At 41.9% G+C, this 23,938-nt stretch overlaps 1 protein-coding gene across 2 annotated transcripts in view; it reads right to left on the bottom strand.

The window, feature by feature from the left end:
* Positions 1-23,938, bottom strand: part of Plekha8 (pleckstrin homology domain containing A8) — a 53,814-nt gene that overhangs the window by 27,087 nt on the left and 2,789 nt on the right. For both annotated transcript variants that reach the window (XR_013049865.1, XM_076566836.1), the window contains exons 2-6: positions 6,955-7,071; positions 5,344-5,499; positions 3,966-4,090; positions 1,562-1,720; positions 606-646 (exon numbers count right to left, since the gene is read on the bottom strand). Coding sequence is in view for 1 of the 2 variants with exons in the window: in XM_076566836.1 (XP_076422951.1) it covers positions 606-646; positions 1,562-1,720; positions 3,966-4,090; positions 5,344-5,499; positions 6,955-7,071 (598 nt within the window). In the remaining variant the exon portion in view is untranslated. The remainder of the gene's footprint in view (positions 1-605; positions 647-1,561; positions 1,721-3,965; positions 4,091-5,343; positions 5,500-6,954; positions 7,072-23,938) is intronic.

Raw genomic sequence — 23,938 nt, 5'->3', positions numbered from 1 at the left:
CATGGGAGTGCCTACACAACTTTACTCTTGATGAGTAAAGACCCTGACAACTGTGTAATGGGAGCTTTTCCTTTCTTGGTGGTGCTGCAGATAGGACTCAAGGCCACACACATGCTAAGTGAGCACTGTACCACTGAGCAAATCAACTTGCACTCCGTGTATACATTTTTTTAAATCAAAGAATCATTTAGAGTAATGACACTAGTCTAGATTTTACTAGCAAGTTACCCATCAACTTATAGAGCTATTTAAGATTCTCATTTCTAAATAAAACAGAGGAGGAGCACTAGTTTTCCTGGGGAAAAGCACATTGCAGCCAACATTCAGCTCTTCTACAAGACCCCTTCTAACTTTCAGCAACTCTACACAGACTAAGTCAGCGGATGTGACGGCAAGACTCGATTTCCTAGGGAAACAGCCACATCTGCCCAATTCTGCCACCCCCACTTGTAGTTTAGCTTCACACAGAGGGAAGTCAGGTAGTTTGCTTCTGGTACCATCTCAAATCACCATCACTATACCACTGCTTCTTTAAAAATAGGATCACAGTGTATATAGATTTCTAACTTCTAGAAGGAAGAAAAACAAACAAGAGTTTACTATACCTTTCCAATGAATTATGAATTGGTATGACAGGATGTTTCATCTTTAAAAAAAAAAAGCAAAGAAATGAAAGTTCATGTGTTAAATTGCAGCAGTGTTATTTAGAACATCATCACATAGGAAAGTGGTCAATACAGCCATAATATATATTGCCCTCCTCAAAGAAAGAATTCTAGGGCCCCTCCAAACAAAGTGCATCCAAATATCTTAGGAAAGGAAGATGGGGTTTTGAAAGACCTCATTATCATAGCCAAATTCCTAGTGATTAACTTTTTTTGTAATTTGTTAGCCTTATTCAGCATTAATAGATAGCAAATTATGGTGAAGCATTATACCCAACACTAGAGTCATGAAGGTAAGCATTACAAACATTCCTGCCCTTAAGTCAACTTCAACAGAAGTTAGGGAATAGGGGAGTGAAAGAGAGGAGGTCTTCTTAGTCCAATATAGGGACTGATGGAAGACTTAATGGAAGACGAGTAGGGGCTAATCTGGGAGAGAAGCTGAGAGAGCATTCTCAGCACTGGAAAATGGCATAAGGAACAGTACATTCAGGCTAGGCACTGTCAAGGGGAAAAGTGGGGGATACAGGAAGGGGCTACAAAAGTTTTGGTCTGAGCTTATAGGTCATGAAGGAATGATTGCAAGGTTTAGATAAAACCCAAATTACACTTTATTACTGTTGACTAATGGAAGGGCCAGGCTGACTATGACTAGTAAGGATAACGGTATTCTAGACAAGACTCTTTGGGGTCATAGAAAAGAGGCTACAGTAGAGAAGTGTATGAAGAGTCAAACTGCTAAAAATAACCAACTAGACATAGGGGACCAAGGGCAGATATGAAAGTGTAAATAAGGCAAACTGCTCTAAAAGCAGTATTAACCCTGAAAGGATGTGTCCTTTAACTTTTAACATTCCATAATGTTTCTGGAGAGAAACTGAGCTGGGTGGTTTTACCTTGCTGGACTTAAGCACCGCTAGCTGAGGGGATCCTGGGGGCGTATGGTAGAGCAGCTCCGAGGTGAAGGCTGCATTTGCAATCTGCATGCATTCCTCCAGGGTCTTCAGGAATGTGTTGCAGGTTGATTTCAGCAGCATTCCCACATCGATTCCCTCCTACATAACAATCAGAAATAGAGTCATTTGTCTTGCTACAAAATGAAAAACTCAATTGCATTATCTCTTGTGAGGTTTATATTCACAAAACAATACTAATGTACACGATCAAGATGTTGCTGGATAAATATGCACATGATGATAAACAACAGTAATGAACTGGCCCAAGTTATCTGTTATCATACACAGCCTCACTGCTCCAGCTAATGGCAACTTCTTTTGGCTCTGACTGTAAGCTAGTACAGCGCTAGGTACGGGGCATAGATGCAGGTGCTATGTACTGTTTGCTCCCAGTGTGGGTGATTTGGTGGGGGTTTATGGTAACTGGAATTTATTTAAACACCTAATAAGTACTTTTTTCTTCTAAAGTAGTTTACTTGTCTGGGTGTTTTGCATCTGGATATGGATATGAGTAAGGTGTTCATGAAACTTCTGGAGCCACACTCTTGACTAGAGATTGGGGAGATGATATGTATTTTTAATAAAGGTCTCAGGCGGTGCTGTTGGTTGCAATCCGTGTTTGTTATCGAATTCTCAGGGCTTTCACTGTGAGCACTTTCTTCAATTACAGACTGCTATGTTCACAGTTTTCCTTCTCTCTAGATCAGGCTTCTACGCTGGCACCACTGAGACTTTGGGTTAGTTAGTATGTATGTGTATGTCTGTGTGGTGGTTTGAATAGGAATGGGCCTATAGGCTCATATATTTGAACGCTTAGTAATCAGAGAGTGGCACTACTTGAGAAGGATTAGAAGGTGTGGCCTTGTTGGAATAGGTATGGCCTTGTTGGAGGAAACATGTCACTGGGAAGTGGGCTTTGAAGTTTAAAAAGCCCAATCCAGGCCCAGTGTCTCTTCCTTCCTGCTACCTGTAGATCCAGAAGCAGAACTCTCAGCTACTTCTACAGCACCATGTCCATCTACATTCCCCCATGCTCCCTGCTATGATGATAATGTACTAAACCTCTGAAGCTGTAAGCAAGCCCCAACTAAATGCTTTCTCTTATAAGCATTGCTTTGATCATGGTGTCTCTTCACAGCAATAGTATAATGACTAAGACAGTCTTTCTGTCTGCTGCTTGCAGGGGTGAGGCAAAATTCTCCTGCTCATCGGAAGATGTTTAACTGTACCCCTGGCTTCTAAACACTATATACCAATGGCATTTCCTCAATCCTGACATTCAAAATGTCCCCAGATATAGAACCTGTAGATTGGTAGTCCATGCTCTAGAATATAAATCCTGCAAGAACAGGAATGAAATGGCTTTTGGTTTTTCTGTTCCCTCATCCCCACAAACACAGTATCTAAACACAACAAGGTAGCTGATGAATGAGCATAAGAAGCCAAAGAAAGTAAATGAAAGTTTTATCACAAAGACTTCCAAACAGTATTAGTGCCATGGTGTTCTAACACCTAAGAAAATGAATTGACACTCTTAGGCATAAGCTTTGGGTTCCTCAGAGTAGCTCATAGCTGCTGTGAGGGCACTGGAGAGACCCTCTCTTCCTCAGTGAATAATTTCACACAGCCTAATGGATCTTTTTCTGATGTTTTAAGACAGTCAAGGGCAACCTCATTAACAATCCTCAGCTGGGCATGGTGGCACATGCCTGCAATCCCAGAACTCAGGAAGCTTCACTAGGAAGGCTCAAAACTAGCCTGGGCTGAACAGTGAGATCCTGCCTCTAAACAAACAAACAAACAAACAAACAAACAAACAAACAAACAAACAGTGAACCTTGCTGGTGATGGCGGAACAAAGCCACGTGTCCACCTCTGAAAGCACGGGGCTGTTTCAGAGCACATTTACTGTGACAGAGTACAGTCCTGTCAATCTCACCAAGAACGACAGACAGCACTGACAGACATCATGCAGACATCTCAGTAGGCACACATAAGCAGAGTTCAGTTAGACAGGGAAGACTAGCTATTTAAAAAGCAGTGCAAACTGGGAAGAAACATACTTCAGTAAGGTCTTTTTTTTCTTTTTTATTAATACTAAAGCTAAAAATCCCCCATATTATGGGATTTTTATGGATTAATCCTACATTCCTTGGAGGGTGAGCAAGTGTGTGCTTCTAAGCACTGTAATGGATGCATTTCTGTGTGGAATTCTGCCACTTTCTTCTAAAGAACAGTCAATTCCAAGATAGTCAGGAATTAGTAGAGAATAAATGCCCATAGGCGATCTGACATTACTTTTCTGTAGCATGTCAGGAACATCGTCACTAAAATAACACTTTACCTCGGAGTCAGCAACACCAGATGTGGCCACTTCTTTTGTTTTATCTACTTGCTGAACAAGGAGGTCACAGTATAGCCTTAGTTCCGACATTTTGGTTTTCAAGTTTTCAGTGTTTTCTGCAAATTCTAAGTTAACAACAACAAGAAAAGGTAAAGTAGTTACCAGAAGGAATAGCCATTCCCTAGTTAGTAAGCTGCACAGAAGTGGAGAAAGTAACTCATGCCTCAAATGAGGTTTATCGTACTTGTTTTAGATGTGATAGGTAAAGATATGGGACGAACAAAAATAGAAAGAGGGCATATCCCAGCTATTTCTTGAGGTAATGTACTGAACAATCAATCACAGGTTCAGAAAGAGAAGAGTATGGGGAGCCTCTCTCCTGAGAACTGGGAACAGAGTCAGAGCCCAGAGTTCTGGTCTGAGTTCACCTCTCTGTAATATGGGGTCGTAGTGATCTGCCCACTGGAAACAGGGTTCTGTCTGAGGACTGGTTCTCCATGCACCCACCAGGGTTAACGGCACCTAGCTGTTACCAGTAAGGCTCTGCAACCACCTTGGTGCTAAGGGATCAGAAACAACTGCTGCCACTTCTGTTTTTTCATAAAAGTGTTACACATTATCACCTGCTTTGAGTCCAGCCAGCAGCTTCAAGAATTTGTTCCTGATTTAGCACCAAAACAACTAAGGAAGAGGCCATTTTATTGTGTCTACCTGAAGAGTTAGGAACTTCTCCATCTGTCACATGGAAGGCTCCCTCAGCACAGCCAATCTCTTCAAGTGTACACGCAGGCTTGTGGATCTGTGACAGTAGCAACCAGGGGCTAGGAAGTAAGCCTTGACACTCTTAGCCAGTGCAAGGAAGGTCTGCCATGGTGCCCAGACCAAGTGATATCAATGAGCATTAAGCAGCAGCAACATGGTAATTAAGTATCCACCCACCATAGAGGAGACAATGGAAAGCAGGTGTATACTGCAGAGAACACCCTGACTCTAGGCTTCTCTGGATCGCCCACTCTACACCAAATTTTGTGATACCCATTTCATGTCATCACCAGACCTCAGAGTCATCGGTCCATGGCAGAAACCATCACCTTTGCAAAGATGAGGTGAATGAAGCTCAGAAAAATTAAGTGACCTGTGGCAGAATCACACAATTGTGAAGTACTGATACATCATTCAAGCCAGGTGTGTCTGGCTCCAAAGTCTTCATTTTTTTCTACCACACTAAGAAAGCAGAATTAGAATTAGGTTGGGACCCTGGTGTAAGTTCTGCTTAGACACATAGCATTCCAACAATATCAAATGCTGGGTGAGGGAACCCAGAGATGCCTCTGGGCAATTCCCAAGGTTCTCAGACAAGGGAACCATCAGTACTTGCCTTTTTCCTTCTGGGTCCTACTATCTGTCAGGCAGGCCTTAGCAGACCCTAGGGCCACCAGCCACCGCTGTCTCTCTGCCACACTTCTGGCTTTTAGGTAGAAATACTGTTCCCCAGGGATGATCAGGTCCATGCGAGTGTTATCCACAGAATGAACTAGGAGCAATGAAGGAGGGGATCAGACTAGGTAAGAACTGCCTGGGCAGTTTCACCCCAACTTTCTGTTTTGTTAAGATTTATTATGCACTTATCTGTGCACTTATGTGTGCCCATGTGTGGGGGGTGCATATGCCTGTGTGTATGCCAAGGCCAGAAGAGGTCAGCTCTTCTCCTCTATCACTCCAACTATTCCTTTGGGGCAGAGCCTCTCCCTGCACATGTGTTCTCATAGCTAAGGCAGCAGCCAGCAAGCCCCAGAGACCCTCCTGTGTCTGTCCTACTCAGATCTGGGGTTACAGCAGTGTGCTGGATGCCTGGCTTATTACATGGGTGCTGGGATCTAAATTCCAGTCCCTATTATTGGGCAGCAAGTGCTTTTAACCACTGAGCCACCTTTCCAGCCTCCTGAAGCTTCTTCAGAGACGGGTCAGTCCTTACCAACTCTTTTAGTGACATTAAGTTCTAGACAGCTTTGTTGATCAGGAAGGGAAACCTTGCAGGGTGTAGTAGCATACACCTTTAATCCTAGCACTTGGGAGGTAATTACACAGTTCTCACGGGGTTCCGATTAGTACTTGAGGGGGGTCATTATACAGGAACAAAGCCTCCTCCCTGGTTTCTCTGGCTTCCTATGTGATACCTACCTTCCCTACAGTCTATCATCATGATGTCATCTGCCATGGTATGACCTACCCAGTGTGCTCTAGCCAGAGTTAGCACTCTTCTATTTTAGACTTTCATATTCTAATAGTATTAGCTAACTGAAATGATTTTCTTTACCCATACTTGAGTATTTTATCATGGCAACAGAAAACAGAACAATATACCTTTAATGAGCAAGGGTACAATCTTTACCTCCTTGTAGTTTCTGGGAATCAAGAACCTATTTCCCCCTTTCTACTTTCCTTCAGCAGTCAGGCCAAAGTATGGGTCTTAGAACCCCTTCCAGAGAAGAAACTAGCAAAACATGTTCTCCTTCACTTTCCCCAAATTCCCATCGAAGAGTTTTCTTCTCAGCCACACATCTCACTGTCCAAGAGTCTAAAGCTAAGAAGTAAAGACTATGTGTTGGCCCTGTAGGTATTTGCTTATTTTGATTGGGAGGAGGGTTGGGCAGATGGGTATGTATGTCTATCCTGATTTAAACACAAAAGCATTTCATGTTACAGTAAAATCACCGACACCTTACAATCTCCAGCCCCAGGTGAGCAGGAAAGGAACGGGTACTGTCTGAGTGTGAAACTGCTGCTCTCATTATTCTGACTTAACCCATCCTGAAAAGGCTGGCTGCAGTTTTAGATTTCTTCCCGAGGCTCTACTGCAAGGACACTGTACCTCACATCCCAGTGTGTACTACAGGAACAGCAGAGAAAGGCATGCAGGGCCAGGGCTTTGTCATTCTTCTAGGGAGGTATAAAGAAAAATACAAGTTGTAAGCTGCTTGTCACTCACCTTGAATCTCACAAACTGCCATCTGGATGCTCCCTTTACAACCCTTCCAGGCATCTTCAGGAGAATCGTAATAGGACAGTATTCCCCCACAAAGAAGGAACCATCGAGGCTGCCAACCTAAAATAACGGGAAAAGCTGGCACAATTACTGCTGGTGTGTAAGGTGTCAACCCAGGCATAGAAATGGGACCTAAGTCCAATGGGACCAAGTCCCAGATGTGAAGCCTTTTCCATTGCTTCTAAGAAGGATGCTGGTTAAACAAGACTTGTCCGTTTTAACCTATTCTTGTAAAATGAGAAACAAATAGTCCTCAGGCTATTAGTCAGACTTTAGTCACATGAGATACAGAAGTTGGGAAGGATCAGGAGTAAAGAAGTGATGGTGAAGCCGGGCAGTGGTGGCACGCTTTTAATCCCAACACTCAGGAGGCAGAGGCAGGCAGTTCTCTGTGAGTTCAAGGCCAGCCTGGTCTACAGAGTGAGTTCCGGGACAGCCAGGACTGTTACACAAAGAAACTCTGTCGCAAAAACAAAAAGTGACGGTGATATGTAATAAGACTTACACAAGATTTTTATTTTCATTCCCTGCCTCCACCTTTAACACAGTTCTAGTAATCTGTGATTCTTAATTTTTTTTTAAGACAAACAATTACTGTCCTGAACATCATTGTTCTCACACATCCATCCCCTTTGTCTAAGAATTAACAGGAGCTTAGAAACTGTACAACAAAGATTATGGTGACATCTCAGCAAAGGGGATGTGGTGTCCAGACTAGTGAACCTGTCTACAGAGCTCTTAGCACAGATTTCTCTGACCATTTAGTATTGGCCAACCAAAGCACAGAAACCTCAAACCCTCAAGACAAGCTATATACAGCAGAGGCAGGCATCTTAACTTGTCTTCTCACATGCCCTGTAATTCCAAACAAGCCAAACTGATTTGTGATGAATCAAGCTTCATCTTCCTCATAAAATGCCCTGACTATTTTGAAACACACACACACACACACACACACACACACACACACACACACACACACACACACACACACACTCTACCTTCCTCTCATGTGACTTGACTATGGCTAAGGCATCCACAGAGAAGTTTGTGGGGACTTTGAGCAGAGCTCCAAGGACTGAACAGACACAGATATCTGTTCTTGCAGAGGACCACAGTTTGGTTTCCAGCACTCACATGGTTCCAGAGGATCCAATGCCCTCTTCTGGTCTCCGTGAGCACCAATGCACAGCAACATACATGCAGGCTAAACATTCACATGTATAAAAAAATAAAAACTTTTTTGTAGTATGGGTACAACACCAACCGCTGTCCAAATGATACTTATTTATGTTTGGTGAGATGCTGTACTTCCGGAGCCACTCCTCTGTTCCTCGTTTCCCCCAGGCTAAGTGGTCTGCACTAAATCTAAGGGAAGGAGTTGGGAGGGCAGGTAGGATGTCCCTCCCCTCACCAGGGCCTGCTTTTCTAAGAACCACACAAGACACAATCCTGCCAGGAAACACTTCTCTCACTTCCTTAAATAAAACTAGATGAACATTAATTCTCAATGATCTACTCTTCAATAATTCCTGAACTGAAATATCCTGACATATGATTTTTTTTCACCAAAGATAAATATTCTTTCAAAAATTGCAGCTATTTCTCTTGTTAGCCTTTCTGTACGAAAGTTTCTGCCTAGAGAGGAAGACCCTTTATAGACTGTAAGGCACCCTATGGTCTTATCATGGCCACACCCACAATCCTAGCAAACTTGTTGAGATGAATTCATAATATATTTATGTTGGAAGAGAATACTTTGTAATCTCAACTTCAAGTTCTATAGAAACTTGCCACTACCCACACAACCCAGTAAAGCCATCCTTCATCGGAGTATACCGCGGCTCTCCTGGCATCACCAAAGCACTACACATCTGCAAAAGAATCTGATTATCGACGCCACTGTTTAGGCCGTTTTGCCCTCACTGAAACAAAGTTTCTCAGAATCTGAAAAGGGAAGAAGTCTTTGAAATCACCTAGGCCAATCTGTTCAATTTATAGATAAGGAAACCTATCCCAAGGCACATACTACACACAAGAGTACTAAGGAGAAAATCATGCCTTCCTATATTGCCCCTGTGCGCACAAAAACTCCTAAGCTTTGGCTCCCTGTTGGTAGAAAGCCATCCTGATATGGAACAGTCTTTTCACTCAGAGCTCAACTCTTGCCACTCTGACTTGTGTGGACACTTCCTGCCCCTGAAACATACCACAATTTTCGTGTAGAAAGCATTTGAGACATACCTGATAATTATTTCATCAAGTTTAGGACTTTTGCTTTAGCAGTCTCTAAGAAAAAGAGGCAACAGGATCACATATTGACATACCAAGTGAATTATTATAAAGAATCAGCTTATCTCAAGATCTGCAGTCAGCAAAGTTGGGGCCCACGGAGCTGGTTTCAAAGAAGGTCAATATCCCACCCCATTCATTCTAGCTGGGCAGGTGGAGTCCCTTTTTACTCAGCCTTTTTGTTTTATTCTAGACTTTAAGCAGCTAGTTGAGGCCCTATAAACATGATTGGAGGAGCATTCTATTTAATTGATCTACCATTTCAAGGGCTAATATTATTTAAAAATACCCTAGACCCATCCAGAGTGTTCCCCCAAACATCTGAGGATCTGAGCCCCTCAATTTTCCATTACTATGACAAACATCCTAAGATAAATCAACTTGCAAGGAGGAAAGGTTTTGGCTTAGTATTTTACCAGATGTTTCAGGTCATGGTCACCGGGACTCCACTGCTTCTGGACTGTGGTGAAGTGGTACATGATGATAGTGGCCAAGAGCTTGTTGATACAAGGATGCTCGCCTTATGGTAGCTAGGAAGCAGGAGAGGGACCAGCATCCAACTTTTCCAGAATATACCCCTCAGTAACCCCACTTCCTTTTCCTAGGCTCCTCATAAAGTTTCTACCACCTGCCAACAGTATGAAGCTGAGGACCAAGACTTAATTAAGCACATGGGCCTTTGAGGAGCGAGCATTCCATATCCAAACTACGTCAGCCCCCTGTGGCTCAAACTGACACTAAAATAAACCACCACATCAATTTCAAGAGCATTTTCAATGTAGCAAAGAATTTTTAAAAGCCTGCCAATTAAACAAAGATAAAACACTAATCACAATGTGATTCCAGATTCTGTGATAACAATAATAAAATAACATCTTGAAATTAAAAAAGAATGTACTAAGCTAGCTTTCTCTTACAGGGATCCTAAAATGCTGAAAGTCCTCCCCTCTCTGCACAGCCCAGCTGCAGTGAGCTTTGAGACTTGGTGGTGGCCTGCACTGGTGAAGGCACAGAGGTCCTTGTGCTCATAGAGAAGCACTAAGAGAGCTAGGAATGTTAATCACGCAGGGGTGTCTCCTCAAGGGAGGAGATACAAATCAAATACCTACATTCCATCCAGAAAGCTGAGAATGGACGTTGTTAACGACCTAGTGACCTTTTTGCTATCTGAAGGAACAGATGTCACCCTAATTCCCCAGAATGATTAATCCAGACTCTTCCCTCCCTAGACCATTACCTATCCTTAGGGGAGATGTCACACATACTTTATGGCCTGCTGACCACACTAGGTTCTAGTGACCACACTAGGTTCAGAGACCACACTAGGTTCTAGGCCTTTTAGCTATAGAATCCACCCTCATGGTCACATGTACTTTGTGAAAGAGTTTCTGTGTAGTCACACCTTAAACTTCATTGTGCACCTGGAACTGCACTGATTGGACTGATTGTTGCCTGGAAACATTTCTCCAAATTGAACTATGTTTTAAATATGCTGACCATGATAGCCTGGCATTAGACTCTCCAAAGTCTGATCCAGGTTGACAAAGTCAATCTGCACCGGGTTTTCATTTTTATCTCTTTGAGTGGTTCACTTCCCTGAATAACACCTGCAGGGACCCCCTCACTGCACTAATGACTGAAGCAACTCCTTACCGTAAATTGTGTTTACCTGGGGGGAGGTGTAATTATTCAAGGGAATTTCAATATGTCACCATTTTATTCTTTAACTGGAACTATAGAAACTGTGACAAAGAAGAGCTGTTTTAGAAGCTTAAGGTTCCTGAAATCTCAAAAGACACATTAAGAAACCCCATTCCTGTTAGATGACATTAAATGCTGTGATGGAAAGTCCGATTAGTGCTGGACACACTGTTCTCTTTAGTGCCCAATGCTGACAAACTGGGCTACCATCCAGCAAAAACGAACTGTACAAGAAAAGATGCATGGACAGTGAGGTGACTATGGATTTACTTCATGTTTCAAGATATTCTGCAGATAGCCTGGAAATGAGAGATAATAAAGACTCAAGGTAATAAAAGACTGGTGGAAACTATGGGTCTATACGATTCCCTGCTCCTTATCCTGCCAACTGACTATCTTCCTACCTAACCCAAACCTCTTTTTGCTATCCTCTATTAAGGAGGGAACATGTTTTCAAACTACATACATGGAAGGATGAACCAAGAAACTCTAGAGTTTTAGCTCTCACCCTCTGTTATCACCGGAGATGGCATTCAGGGGGGAAAACAATATACAAATGCAAATTTGTGCTTTGTATAATTCTGGATTACGTCACCGCAGAAAGTATACTTGACATTTACTTTCTGGAAATTCAGCATTCACCCTGCATATTTCCATTGCTGCAAACCCCTTTCTCCACACTTCACATAATTTGGGTGAAGCTGCCCAGTTTCAGGATAGGTATGTGTATGCAATACAGGTGTAACCGGAGTTTCACATACTCCAACCTCAGTGAGTTCTAGAATGAACAATTGGCCCAATGAGCATTCTGGGAACTTCCTCTAGGATCAGAGAAAGACAGAAATTACTGGAGACTGTCCCTTTTTCCTGGACTTTAAAGATACTTGGAAGCCATTTTGTCATTACAAGGTACCTAAGCATGACTGTCACATAAGGGGAAAGGGAGGTAAAAGATTTGAGGGGCAGAGGGAGAAGAGGGAAATGTGGATGCTGTTCAATCAGAGCATGTCATGCTTGAAGGGAAGACACCCTTGGATTTCCAGGTAAGTGAGGTAATCAATGTCCTGGTTGTTGTTGTTGTTTTCTCGAGACAGGGTTTCTCTGTTTAGACCTAGCTGTCTTGGAACTTGTTCTGTAGACTGGGCTGGCCTCGAACTCACAGAGATCTGGCACCTCTGTGGTAGTGCACATCTTTATTATTTTTTGTTGTGTTTTGCAAGCTTGGCTGAATAGGAATTTTCTTCAAACAAGAGTTCTAAAGAATCAACTCACCAAACATACAAAAAGCACTTGACAAAAATCTAAAGTCCCTTTCATGATAAAAAAGAAACAAACAAAACCAAAACTAAGACTAGAAAGGGCTTTCCCACAATTAATACGCCCAACAGTGAGAGATGGAGAGCTTTGTTCCCTAATATCAGGGCAAGACAGGGTTCCTGCTCTTGCCATTTCCACTGAACATTGCACTGGAGGTTTTAGGTGGGACAGTGAGTGAGAAAATGAAATAAAAGGTATCCATATGAGATAGGAAAAGGCAAATCTAGTCAGTTCAACAAGATTCAATGTAGAAACACCAACCACACTTCTGTAGAGAAGCAATGAACAGTTTGAAAATAAAATTCAAGAACCATTTACTGTAACATCAAATAAGCTACTCAGAAAAGCAGTTCAACAGAAGTGTAAAACTCTGAAAGAGACAAGATACCACTAAAATTTTGTTAAAGTTGCTGGGCATAGTGGTGTGGGCCTTTAATCCCAGAATTTGGGCAGCAGGTCTCTGTCAGTTCAAGGCCATCCTGATCTACATCATGAGTTCCAGGACAGCTAGGGCTACACAGCAAGACCCTGTCTCAAAACAAAACAAAATAAAACAAAAAACTAAAGTCCTAAATACCACCACTCCCAAACTACAGTCTGTTGTCCCTTCCTCACACAGCAGATGCTTTCTACACTTAATCATCAGGCAATCACTTGCAGTTCATACTTTCTGAGAGACAGGGGTTTGCTGTACAGATCAGGCTAGCCTCAAAATCCTGAGTTCAATGAATCCTTCTGCCTTGCCTTCCAGAGTAGCTGGAACTACACATGCCATCATACCTGGCTAAAATAAGCAGCCTTTATCTTTAACCAAAAAGCTTTTCAACTCAATTATTATTGAAACACACACACACACACACACACACACACACACACTTTTCTTCAAAATATGTACTTACATTTAGATGCAAACTTATATTGCTTGTGCTAATTTGGCACTTGTAGCCAGAAGTTTTCTCCAGTCCTGTGGAATCTTTCCCACCCGCATCCTGCAGATGCTTGGTCCCAAATAAACACATAGACATATTATTTTTAAACTATGGCCATGGCAGGCTTCTTGCTAGCTAGCTCTTATATCTTAAATTAACCCATTTCTATAAATATTTTCTTTGCCGCGTGGCTTGTGGCTTACTGGTCTGTACTTTACATCTTGCTTCTCCTGGCGGCAGCTCCCAGCATCTGCCTTGCCTCTCCTTTCCTTTCCTGTCTATCTGTTTGGATTTCCTGCCTGCCTTTAAGCTGCCTTGCCATAGGCCAAATGGCTTATTTATCAACCAATCAGAGCAACACATGTTCACAGCATACAGAAAGACACCCACGGCAGGCACTAAATTTTCTTTTTCAATATTCTAATAGAACTACTACTTTAAAATCAAAATTTCTAAACACAAATGTTCTTACTTCTTTAAAGAATCAAACTAAAGAAGAAACACATGAGCCATGTCTGAGTAATGCATGAAGACGAGTATGCTATACAGTGTATGATAAGCAGCTTATCTGGACCACTCTGAGGAAAGGGATGCCTCATTAAACAAGCACCTGAAATACTTTAAAATTTATACCAAGTAAAATGTATCCTTCAGGAAACAAGTCCAAGTTTCAACAAATGCACAGGTCTCTAATAGTACAATAGTCAAGGGACAAACACTGTCCTTTCCCAGATTTTCTTGGGCTACTCTTTAAGGTCAAGTCTCCCCTGGTGTCTTAGTCACTGTTCTGTTACTCTGAGGAGAGACACTATGACCAAAGGAACTCATTTAAAAAAAAGCATTTAATTGGCAGCTTACTTAGTTTCAGAGGATTAGTCCATTATCATCATGGCAGGGAGCATGGAGGCTGGTAGGCATGGGGCTAAGAGCTTACATCTGATCTAAAGGCAGGCAGGAGAGAAAGAGAGAGAGAGAGAGAGAGAGAGAGAGAGAGAGAGAGAGAGAGAGAGAGAGAGACACACACACACACACACACACACACACACACACACACACACACACACACACACACACACACATTGGACCTGGCATGGGTTTTCGAAAACTCAAGTCTCCTCCAACAAGGCCACACCTCCTAATCCTTCCTAACTGGTTCACCAACTGATGACTAAGCATGCAAATATATGAGCCTATGAGGACCATTCTCATTTCAAACCATCACACCTGACCAGCCACTGATGTGTTTTCATTTTAACTTCAAAGTATTTCCCAATTTAATTAGGGACTTCCTTTTTTGATCTTGTTTATGTTACTATTAAGTATAATATTTAATTTTCTCATATTTGGGGATCTCTATATCCTTTTAGTTATTGATAGAGTGATTTCTGTTAAGGACACAGAACATTTTTTTGATACCACTTGGCAAGGTTGAGCGCTATGGCCCAGTATGTGGCCAATTGTGGTGAGTATCTGTGGGCATTTGAATAGCTGCTGTATTTTGTTTTCTTTTCCACTGTAACCATGGGAAAGGGTCTAAAGGGGGCTCCTCCTTCTTGGCCCAATAATGATTCTCTTAAACAAGTGAACGGCAGGATGCCATCAGGTGAAATGGCTACCTTATGCTAGAGCAAGGCTTCTTACACTTCGATTTATGATCTCTTTTTATGTGTAACTTTAGCATTTACTGATAATAAATCATTAAGAGGTTTATTTTAAAACAAGTCTTTTAGTATACATATAACCCTGCATAAAAGGTGAGAAGTAAATTTGCATACTAATAAGCAATATATGCTGGTTTCCTTTTATATAAATGAAATCTTGGCTGAATATATGACACTGAAGGACAAAGCATTGTCAATGTTTTTTAGTTAATTACCTTTTTTTTGAGATAGGGTCTTCACCATATAACTCTGGTTGGCCTACATAGAACCAGCTATATAGATCTGGACAGCCTGAAACTCACAGAGACCCCACTATGTACTCAACTTATTTTGATTTTTATAATGGTCAAGGCAGAGAATGCCACTTTGTGTAAATACATCATAGTATAAGATGGCAGAAGTGTTTCAGGGCCATTTTAGACACTGCTGAAAATTCTGTTCTACCAAGCCAAAATTCATTGACTGGATTTTATGAAACTCAAGTTAGAAACTCAAATAGGAATTTTGAAAATCTGAGGCTAGAGAGATGGCTCAGCAGTTAAGAGCACTGACTGCTCTTCCAAAGGAGCTGGGTTCATTTCTCAGCACCCACCTGGAGGCATACAACCATCTGTAACTCCAGTCTCAGAGGATATGACACCCTCTTCTGACCTCTCCAGGCACCAGGTACACATGAGGCACTTATGAGGTACACAGACATATATGAAAGCAAACACCTATACCCATACAATAAAATAAAATAAAATATAAAAGTAAAATATATTCTAATACAATTCAATCCAAAGATAATACTAATTTGATACATACAGGGAGTAGGAAAAGAATCAAGCTGCTATGTATTTTTTATGTTTTTATTTACTCTTTGAAAGTCTCATAAATTTATACAGTGTATTTTGATCATAACCACCATCTTCTCCCTCCAGTTCCCCTTAGTGCTCCCACATTTCTCTCCCAACTTCATGTCCTTCATGTTTTGTTGTTATTGATAAGCTGAGTCCAAATAGTGCTTCCCACATGTGCATGGGTGTAGGGCCATTCACTGAGGCTTGGGCAACTTACTAGCAGCCATGTCTCCAAAGGAGTATGATTTTCCAGCCCTCAGCAACCATTCACTATATCTTAAAGAGCAGAAAACCTGACATGCCTAGTAAGAACACTCCAGTTCCTAGTGACATTAGTTTTAAATCTAGGCTGAGATGTTTCAGGCAGCATATGTAGACAATATGTGGTATGGCAACATGCACAGTGTAAATGCACATGTGTGTTCAATGGAATGAAGCTCTGACATGCAACATAGGCGAGTGCATTTGATTCTGACTTGATTCCTGGACTGTGGGCTAAAACCTTTTTACCTTGGTTGCAACTCCCTCCCATTCAATTATACAACTCTCTACAAAGTTGAGACCCACAGTTTTAGAAGCTGGGTGCTTGAGCACATCAGTCCTTCTGCCTATAAACTCACCAGAGTGCCTTAAAAAAATCTGCCAATTAAGGTGTTAATGGGAACCAAGTGTTTATAATCTCACCATTAGCAGGAAGAATCATAAAAAGAAAACATCGATTCATTGCGAGTTTTTAAATTCACAAGAAATGCTGCTGTATAGAAATCCAGGGGGGAAAAAAGAGAAGAGCATTATTTAAATCATTTACTGAAAATAAAGCTAAAAAAAAGCAGAAAAAATGTGAAGGAAATGTACTTTTTGATCAATAAAAGGAGAGGCCACTGACTACAATAAATGGGCCAGATTGGTGGAACAAAAGGCAGAAAAACCCCTTAACTAAGCTCCTGAGGCCCTGAACTAACTTCCTGAGCCCCTTAACTAACCTCTTGAGACCCTTTACTAACTTCAGCTTTAGCTTTTCCCACAAAACTTCCATCGAGTTTGAATGTTTCCTAGTAGTTGCTGCAAGTTTTTAAAATATGTAAATCTTTGCCCTCATAGAGAGCAACAGAAAATTCAGCTTTTCCCTAGATTATTAAGGCCAAGTGACTAATGTTAAGAAAATAAACTGAAATTAAAATTCTTAAAGGATTGACAAATTTTCTGAAGCAGTAAGCCAAAATTTAACTTTTACCATAAAACTATAGTTTCCATGTTTTTAATCCACGTTATAATACAGTGTTGTAGTGGTTTGAATAAGAATGGCCCCATAGGCTGATATATTTGAATGCTTAGTCATCAGGGAGTGGAACTATTTGAGAAGGATTAGGAGGTGTGGCCTTGTTAGAGGCAGTCTGTGTTGGAGAGGTGGGATTGGAGGTTTCAAAAAGTTCGCACCAGGTACAGTGTTTCTCTCTGTCTGCTGCCATTCGTGCCGCCATGTTCCCACAATGCAAACCCACCATGATGATAACAGACTCACCCTCTGAAACTGTAAGCAAGCTCCTAATAAGTGCTTTGTTTCATAAGAGTTTCTTTGATCATAGTGTCTCTTCATAGCATAGAACAGTGGGTAAGACAAACATATATTGTTTATATTATATATGTGTTAAGAATGAACCATTTTAAACTGAAGCAAAGCATTTACTGATCTCAAGTAACCCTGACCTCCACAACAACCTTGATGGCTTTCAGCATCTGGCCTGGCACTCAGTCACACTAGATCTCAGAACCCACCTATAACTCAACATCTCTAGCAGAGCCCCACAGAGAAGGTGGCTAGGAAAGCCTTGGGCTCCTGTGCCAGGACAGTCAGTAACTGAGGAGGAAGGACGAGAGGGAAGAAACACCCCTTATCATAACAGGTAAGTTGTAATTAGCCAAATTACAGGCTCCTTAGTAACAATTAATTATCCACAAAGCATGATTTTAGCAGTTAAAATTGTCAGGCTTAGAGTCTGGAGAAAAGATCGCAGACTCAAGAGTGACAGGTTTACAGAGGGTGGGTATGCATAGTGAGGGGCTAAGTATAATCACAGTTATTCAGAACTCTATGGAGCCTCTGTGGTCTGCTCTGTTACCTCTCTAGTGTACACTGGGCAAACAGACTGCATACTTATTTATCGTGTAGTACATGCTTTCTGCATGTACTACCGGACTAGAGTGAGAACGTTTTGGCCTAAGCTGAGACTCCTGTCATACAGAAGAGTCATTGCTGCAAGACACTCATTGCTCTGAGCCTTCTTTGCAACTAGTTAGCAGAGGCAAACTAAGTAGTTTCGAAGTTTCCTTCCAAACTGGTAACATCATCTTTCCTCTCACTTGGTGTCTTTCTGAGCACATCTTGCATCACCATCCAAGCTGTAAGCCGAAAGCCCAATTCTGCTTCATCCTCCAGGTCAGACACTGAACCCCTCCACTCTCAGTATTTCTGTGTTTTCAGCATCCCACTGTGCCACACTGGGACATGGAGTGTGAGGTCACAGACAGGATGGTAATGCAGAACGGGCTCACTGTATTAAGTTATTTATCATGTGAGCCTAGGCTTACTCATCAGTGACAAGGGAATACCGCCCTTCTCCCCACCTCTACTTCACTCTAACTCACTTGTCATGTCCAGCCAGGTTAGTCTTCCTTGAAGACTGTTTTTACCCACTCTTTCTTCCTATTCTGAAGTCCTGAGTGACTGTCTACCATACAAACTCCACAGTTTCCAGCTTAGTGTAATAATCTCTCTGCTCACACCCCTCTAATATTCCCTCCTTTTGGAAAAGAACGTGTTTTGGTCCTGTTTTCAGTGCTGTGCCTTACCTGTGTCCACACCAAGTCTACCCACCCTTGCATCTTACCTCTTTCAAGACGCTTTTCTTTCATCGCTGCTAAAAGGGGGTTCTTAACATTTGTTATTGACAAAATGTGCCTGTTTCTGTTAGCTAATTTTATACTTTCCTTTTTTTGTTCTTCTTTTTCTTCCTATTTTCTGGCTGCTTACACTGGTGTCACGGGTAGTATAGTGGAATATTATTTTAAGATGTGTTACTTTTGTTTATGTTGCATTAGTTTAACTCTGTGAAGCTGTGTTACTGTGCCTGTATAAAACACCTGATGGTCTAATAAAGAACTGAATGGCCAATAGTAAGGCAGGAGAAAGGATAGACAGGGCTGGCAGGCAGAGAGAATGTATAGAAGGAAAAATCTGGTAGTAAAAAGGTAGGCGCCAGAGAAGGAGGAGGACTTCAGCCACCCAGCTACACAGCAAGCCATGGAGTAAGAGTAAGAAAACGAGAAAAGCCAGAGGCAAAAGGTAGATGGGATAATTTAAGTCAAGGAAAGCTGGAAAGAAACTAAGCCAAGCTAAGGCCAGGCATTCACAAGTAAGAATAAGCCTCCTGTGTGATTTATCTGGGAGCTGGGTGGTGCCCTCCCCCCCAAAGATCCAAAGATAAACAACAATAGTTAGGGCTGATCTCTCTATATAAGAGGTGAATGCAGGCCAACAGAGGAAAGGAGCAAAAGTCACCTGCAATGCCAAACCAGATGGCCCAAGATGCCTACAGTTGAGCCGTCAGAGGCAATCCAAAGTTGCTGTTAAAATCTCAGGAAAGCCACTACAGTGAATGATTAACACCTACCTTCCTCTAGAGACAGTTATATACCATGTGATCCACCAAGACTTGGGGAGTCACAGCCTGGGGGCAGCCACGTAAAAATTTGTATGTCCAAACCCACACTCAAGTGGAAGTGAATTTCCATGATTGAGAAGGTCCTCTGTCAGACTACAATCTCTTGAGCACAAAGACTCTGTCCTGCTCCAAACAGGGGTCCTAGCACTCTCAAAGAGTCTGATGGATGAGAAACTCAAGCTCAATATGGGCCTCTCAGATGAATAAATGAAAAGGGAGTAATAGTGTTGAAAGAGATTTATGAAATCATTTCGCTGATTTTAAAAATAAGGACAGCTTCTTGTCTTAGAACATTTCTAGCTGAAGGAAATGGAGTGTATTTTCAAGCAAATATTCAGTTTCCTGTGCTAGGACAGAATACTGAGAACAGCTCTCTGTAGCAGTATTTTCCATATTTTCCAGGCATTGTGGCATTTAGATGCGCCTTACTTGTCTTATATATCTGTCTGGTACACAACATAAGATCATCTCTCTTAAATCTGGTTCTAATGGAACTTGGCTGACTTTTGCTCATTCTAAACAAAACCAAAGTGATGATACCAGGAAATGATAAGGACTAAACACCAAGAACGAAATCTGAGAAAAATGATCCCCAAATTTTCTTCAGTTCACAGTTCTGATCACCCCCAATATACCCAACCACATCATACAGCAAAATGAGAGAGTGTGGCACTCCTGGTGGGGAGGTCACCACCATATATTATGCTGCTAGGCTTATTTTGTTGTCACAACTGTATGTCTAGGACATAGGAATGTCCTTTTAGAGGACTGTAGGACCCTAGAAACCTTTATCTGGCTTGTTTCTTGGCCATGAAGTAAATGACCTGCTCTTCCATACACTGCATCATGATATGCTACCTCACCACAGGCCCAAAACAACAGGACCAGCAGATCACAGACCAGAACTTCCAATATTACAAGTCATTTTCTTTATAGGGTTATCACATGGATTTCACCACAGTAGCAAGAACTGAATGACACACTCTGTCACTGAATCTAAGATTCCGTGTGTAAAAGTTAATCATTAGACATTTACATGTGAAAGAATGTCATCTACTGAAACAGATATGCAAAACAGTGTGCAGTGAAGTATTTAGTGGTAAGAAATGAATCAATACATGCCATGACATGGATAAACAAAATAAAATCCTAAAATCATGTGATCTGTTTAAACAGTTAGAATCCAGCTCTTCAAACTGTTCTGGGAAGTTGTGGAACCTTCTGGATGGGACCTAGCTGGCAGAGGGGAGGCTTGAAGATAACAGGCCAGCTCCACATTTGATCCAAGTTTTCTACTTTTGGACTGCCTGGCAATGTGACCAGTTGCCACATGCTCTTGATGCCACAGCCAGGGCAAGCTCACACTGCCATGCCTTTCCAGGCATGGTGGACTGTGTTCCCTAAGCTGTCATCCAGAATAAGTCCTTCTTCCTTTAAGTTGTTTCTGTCAGCTACTCTATCAAGGGCAAGGAAAGCAAATGACATAGAAAATAGCTAGACTAGGCAGGGCTATACGAATGGAACGGAGGTTGCTACATGCATGAGGAGGCAGGGCCGTGAAACTGCTCTAAAATGAATGGTAGTAATGGTTGCACTGTGTGTGTGTACACACAAGCTACTGACCTGCATATTTTAAATGAGTGAATCTTATGGTATCTGAATTATTATTTCAATGAGGAATGTTGCAATTACAACAATAGAAAAGCATGAACAAGTAGCTGTGAGACCATGACCCCTACTCTGGGTCACCATGTTCTAGATGTCCTCTTGGCAATTATACAACATAAAGATACAGGGCAAGAGTTACTTCTACCACCTGGGAGAAACATCACAGTGCCTCCTCACTGGCAGCCACCTGGCCAGCATGATGCAAGCTTTTGTTGTTTCTGGAATGCAGTGCCACAATGTGTTTGTGCCTAACCTGCTCAAGAAACTTGCAACTGGTTAGAGCTTGAGGTAACAGCTCTCCTGTCTGCTAAGTGGGCAGGAAAATGGGTAAAGCAGAAAACACAGCTGGAAACTCTCTATGGTTAAACATATGCCGAGTATTCCAAGTATTCCGTACTCAAAGCTTCCCTCACTCCTCAACTCCTCCCTAGCTCCTCCCCTCAAATAGTCCTGCATTCTAGGTCAAACATGCTTCAAATATAGGTACGTTATGAATCAGCTAGCATTATATAATGATCAAGCCAGAGGGACCTTTGACAGTATTATGTAAGGGAGCAATGACTCTGGAGCCACTTATTAACTGTGTGACCTTAAGCCCAATCTAATGCTGTGATTCAAAGCCTTCATCTCAAAAGGAAATGATAAATGCTTCTCAAAGTTCGTGTAAGGTTCAAACGCAAAATGTTCAGAATAGCAGTATCACATTATAAGTGCTGATGCATTTTCAAACAGTCTTAGAATTAAACTAGTAAGCCACATTCTTTTTATGGAGAAGAAAGACACTAAAGTTCAAGAAAGGTCAAGTGACTGGCACTGGCAGTGATGGAGCTGCTGTCCGAGTCCCGCTCTCACTGACTCTAGCCAACAGCCTGCTCGGACGTTACTGACCACATTTTAGGTTTTAAAAGATATGAACAGTGAGAAAACAGTGCCTGGTGGTTGTACACTGTGCATATCACAACACATATTGATTCCTTTTAAATATCCTAAATTAGCTGGGCAGTGGTGGTGCATGCCTTTAATCCCAGCACTTGGGAGGCAGAGGCAGGTGGATTTCTATGAGTTCAAGACCAGCCTGGTCTACAGAGGAAGTTCCAGGACAGCCAGGGCTATACAGATAAACCTTGTCTTGAAAAAAAAAATCAATCAATATCTCAAATTTAATTTTCTAACATTTGAAAATAAATTTTAACAACAAATCCCTGAATGTCTAATATTCTGTACTTTAAAGAGAAAGATGGCCCTAAAGCTTTTCATTTTTCACTTAAGCACAAGGAGCATTGAATAAAACTGGTAACTAAGTGAAAGAGCTTTCTCTTCTGTTCCTGCCTTCTTGAATCACATTCATGCTAGAAATTTAGATGCTTTTCTCAAGACCTGATGCTTCTAACTTTCAATAATAGACACCTATAAAATAACGGCACTGCTTGTCAAAACACAGGAAGTGCAGTAGACACATGTAAAGAGAGAAGGTCTTACCATGCAGCCCAGGCTGGTCTACGGTGTCTCAGGATCCTGAGTGCTAGGATTACAGGCATGTGCCACTAGCACGCCTGGCAAAAACAAAACACTTGGATCTTATATGCATGATAGGCAAGCTTTTCCACTGAGCTATGACCCCAGACCTGTAAGTGGGAAAACTTTGAATGCTGCAAGCAGAGTAGCTCATTTAAATTTCACACACTTGCACACTTGTGCATGTACATAAACAGTCACACCACACCATACCACACGGCTTACACAGGCCATGATAAGGCTTCCCCAATACCCTAGCATATCTGTTGTCTCCTCCTCTTTCCACAGACTCCTGGTCCCTATCTGTTTGAAGTCTTCACACATCGATCGCTCCTGTGTCAGATTCTTCCGCACCACCCTCTACTGCTGCTGCACAGCTGTCTTGGTCCACGTGCCTAGGTAGGTTGACTCATCTTCTGGCTCTATTTAATAAAGCAATTTCCCCCAGCAACCCAGACCAACCTCCTAGCTGTCCCTGAGCCCACATACACATTTGGAACCTAATCCAATCTTTCTTACAGGCCAGATCATAAGGCACAAGCAGGGCAAGAGAGCTGTCTGCCTGTTCAACATTACTTCCCCTGTTCCTAGCGTAGTGCCTATGAGTAAGCAGTTGGTAAATGAAATCATCATCAGGGACTGCAGATGGTAAGAGCATGTACCCAGCAACACTGGGCCTGGGTTGATCCCTAGCACCACAGAAGAGTAATTAATACATTCTCCAAAGATCAGTGGCTGAATGGATATACTAAAGTTTTCCATTCAAATTCAACACCTTCTTTTTGTTTGTTTGTTTGAGACAGGGTTTCACTATGCAGCCCTGCTTGTCCGAACTCATTATGTAGACCAGGCTGGCCTCTGAACTCACAAAGATTCACCTGCGTCTGCCTCCTGAGTGCCAGGATTAAAGGTGTGCATTACCATACCCTTCACCAGACACCTAGTATCTCTTATCAAGCTTTTCACAAGCAGAAATACACAAGCTACATAAAAGGGATAGGTTATGAGCTCTTTTTGGAGAAAATTTCAGAAGACCTCAGGATTATATATATACATACACACACACATATATATATTAAAGTAACTATATGCAAATCATAATCAAAAAGGTTTTTTAAAATAAGCTTCATATGCCACATATTTGAGTAACAACACAGTAATCAAGCTGGTATTCAGCTTCATCCTACTGGCTAGCTTTCCTAGCGCTGGAGGGTGCTATGCATGGGAGTAGAAGAAAAATGCAATCTCCAGTCTCATTCGGCTGTGACCCCTATGAGCTA

The sequence above is a fragment of the Peromyscus maniculatus genome, chromosome 3 (genome assembly GCF_049852395.1).
Source record: "Peromyscus maniculatus bairdii isolate BWxNUB_F1_BW_parent chromosome 3, HU_Pman_BW_mat_3.1, whole genome shotgun sequence".
NCBI classification, from domain to species: Eukaryota; Metazoa; Chordata; class Mammalia; order Rodentia; family Cricetidae; genus Peromyscus; species Peromyscus maniculatus.
This window is presented reverse-complemented; position numbering and strand designations above follow the sequence as displayed.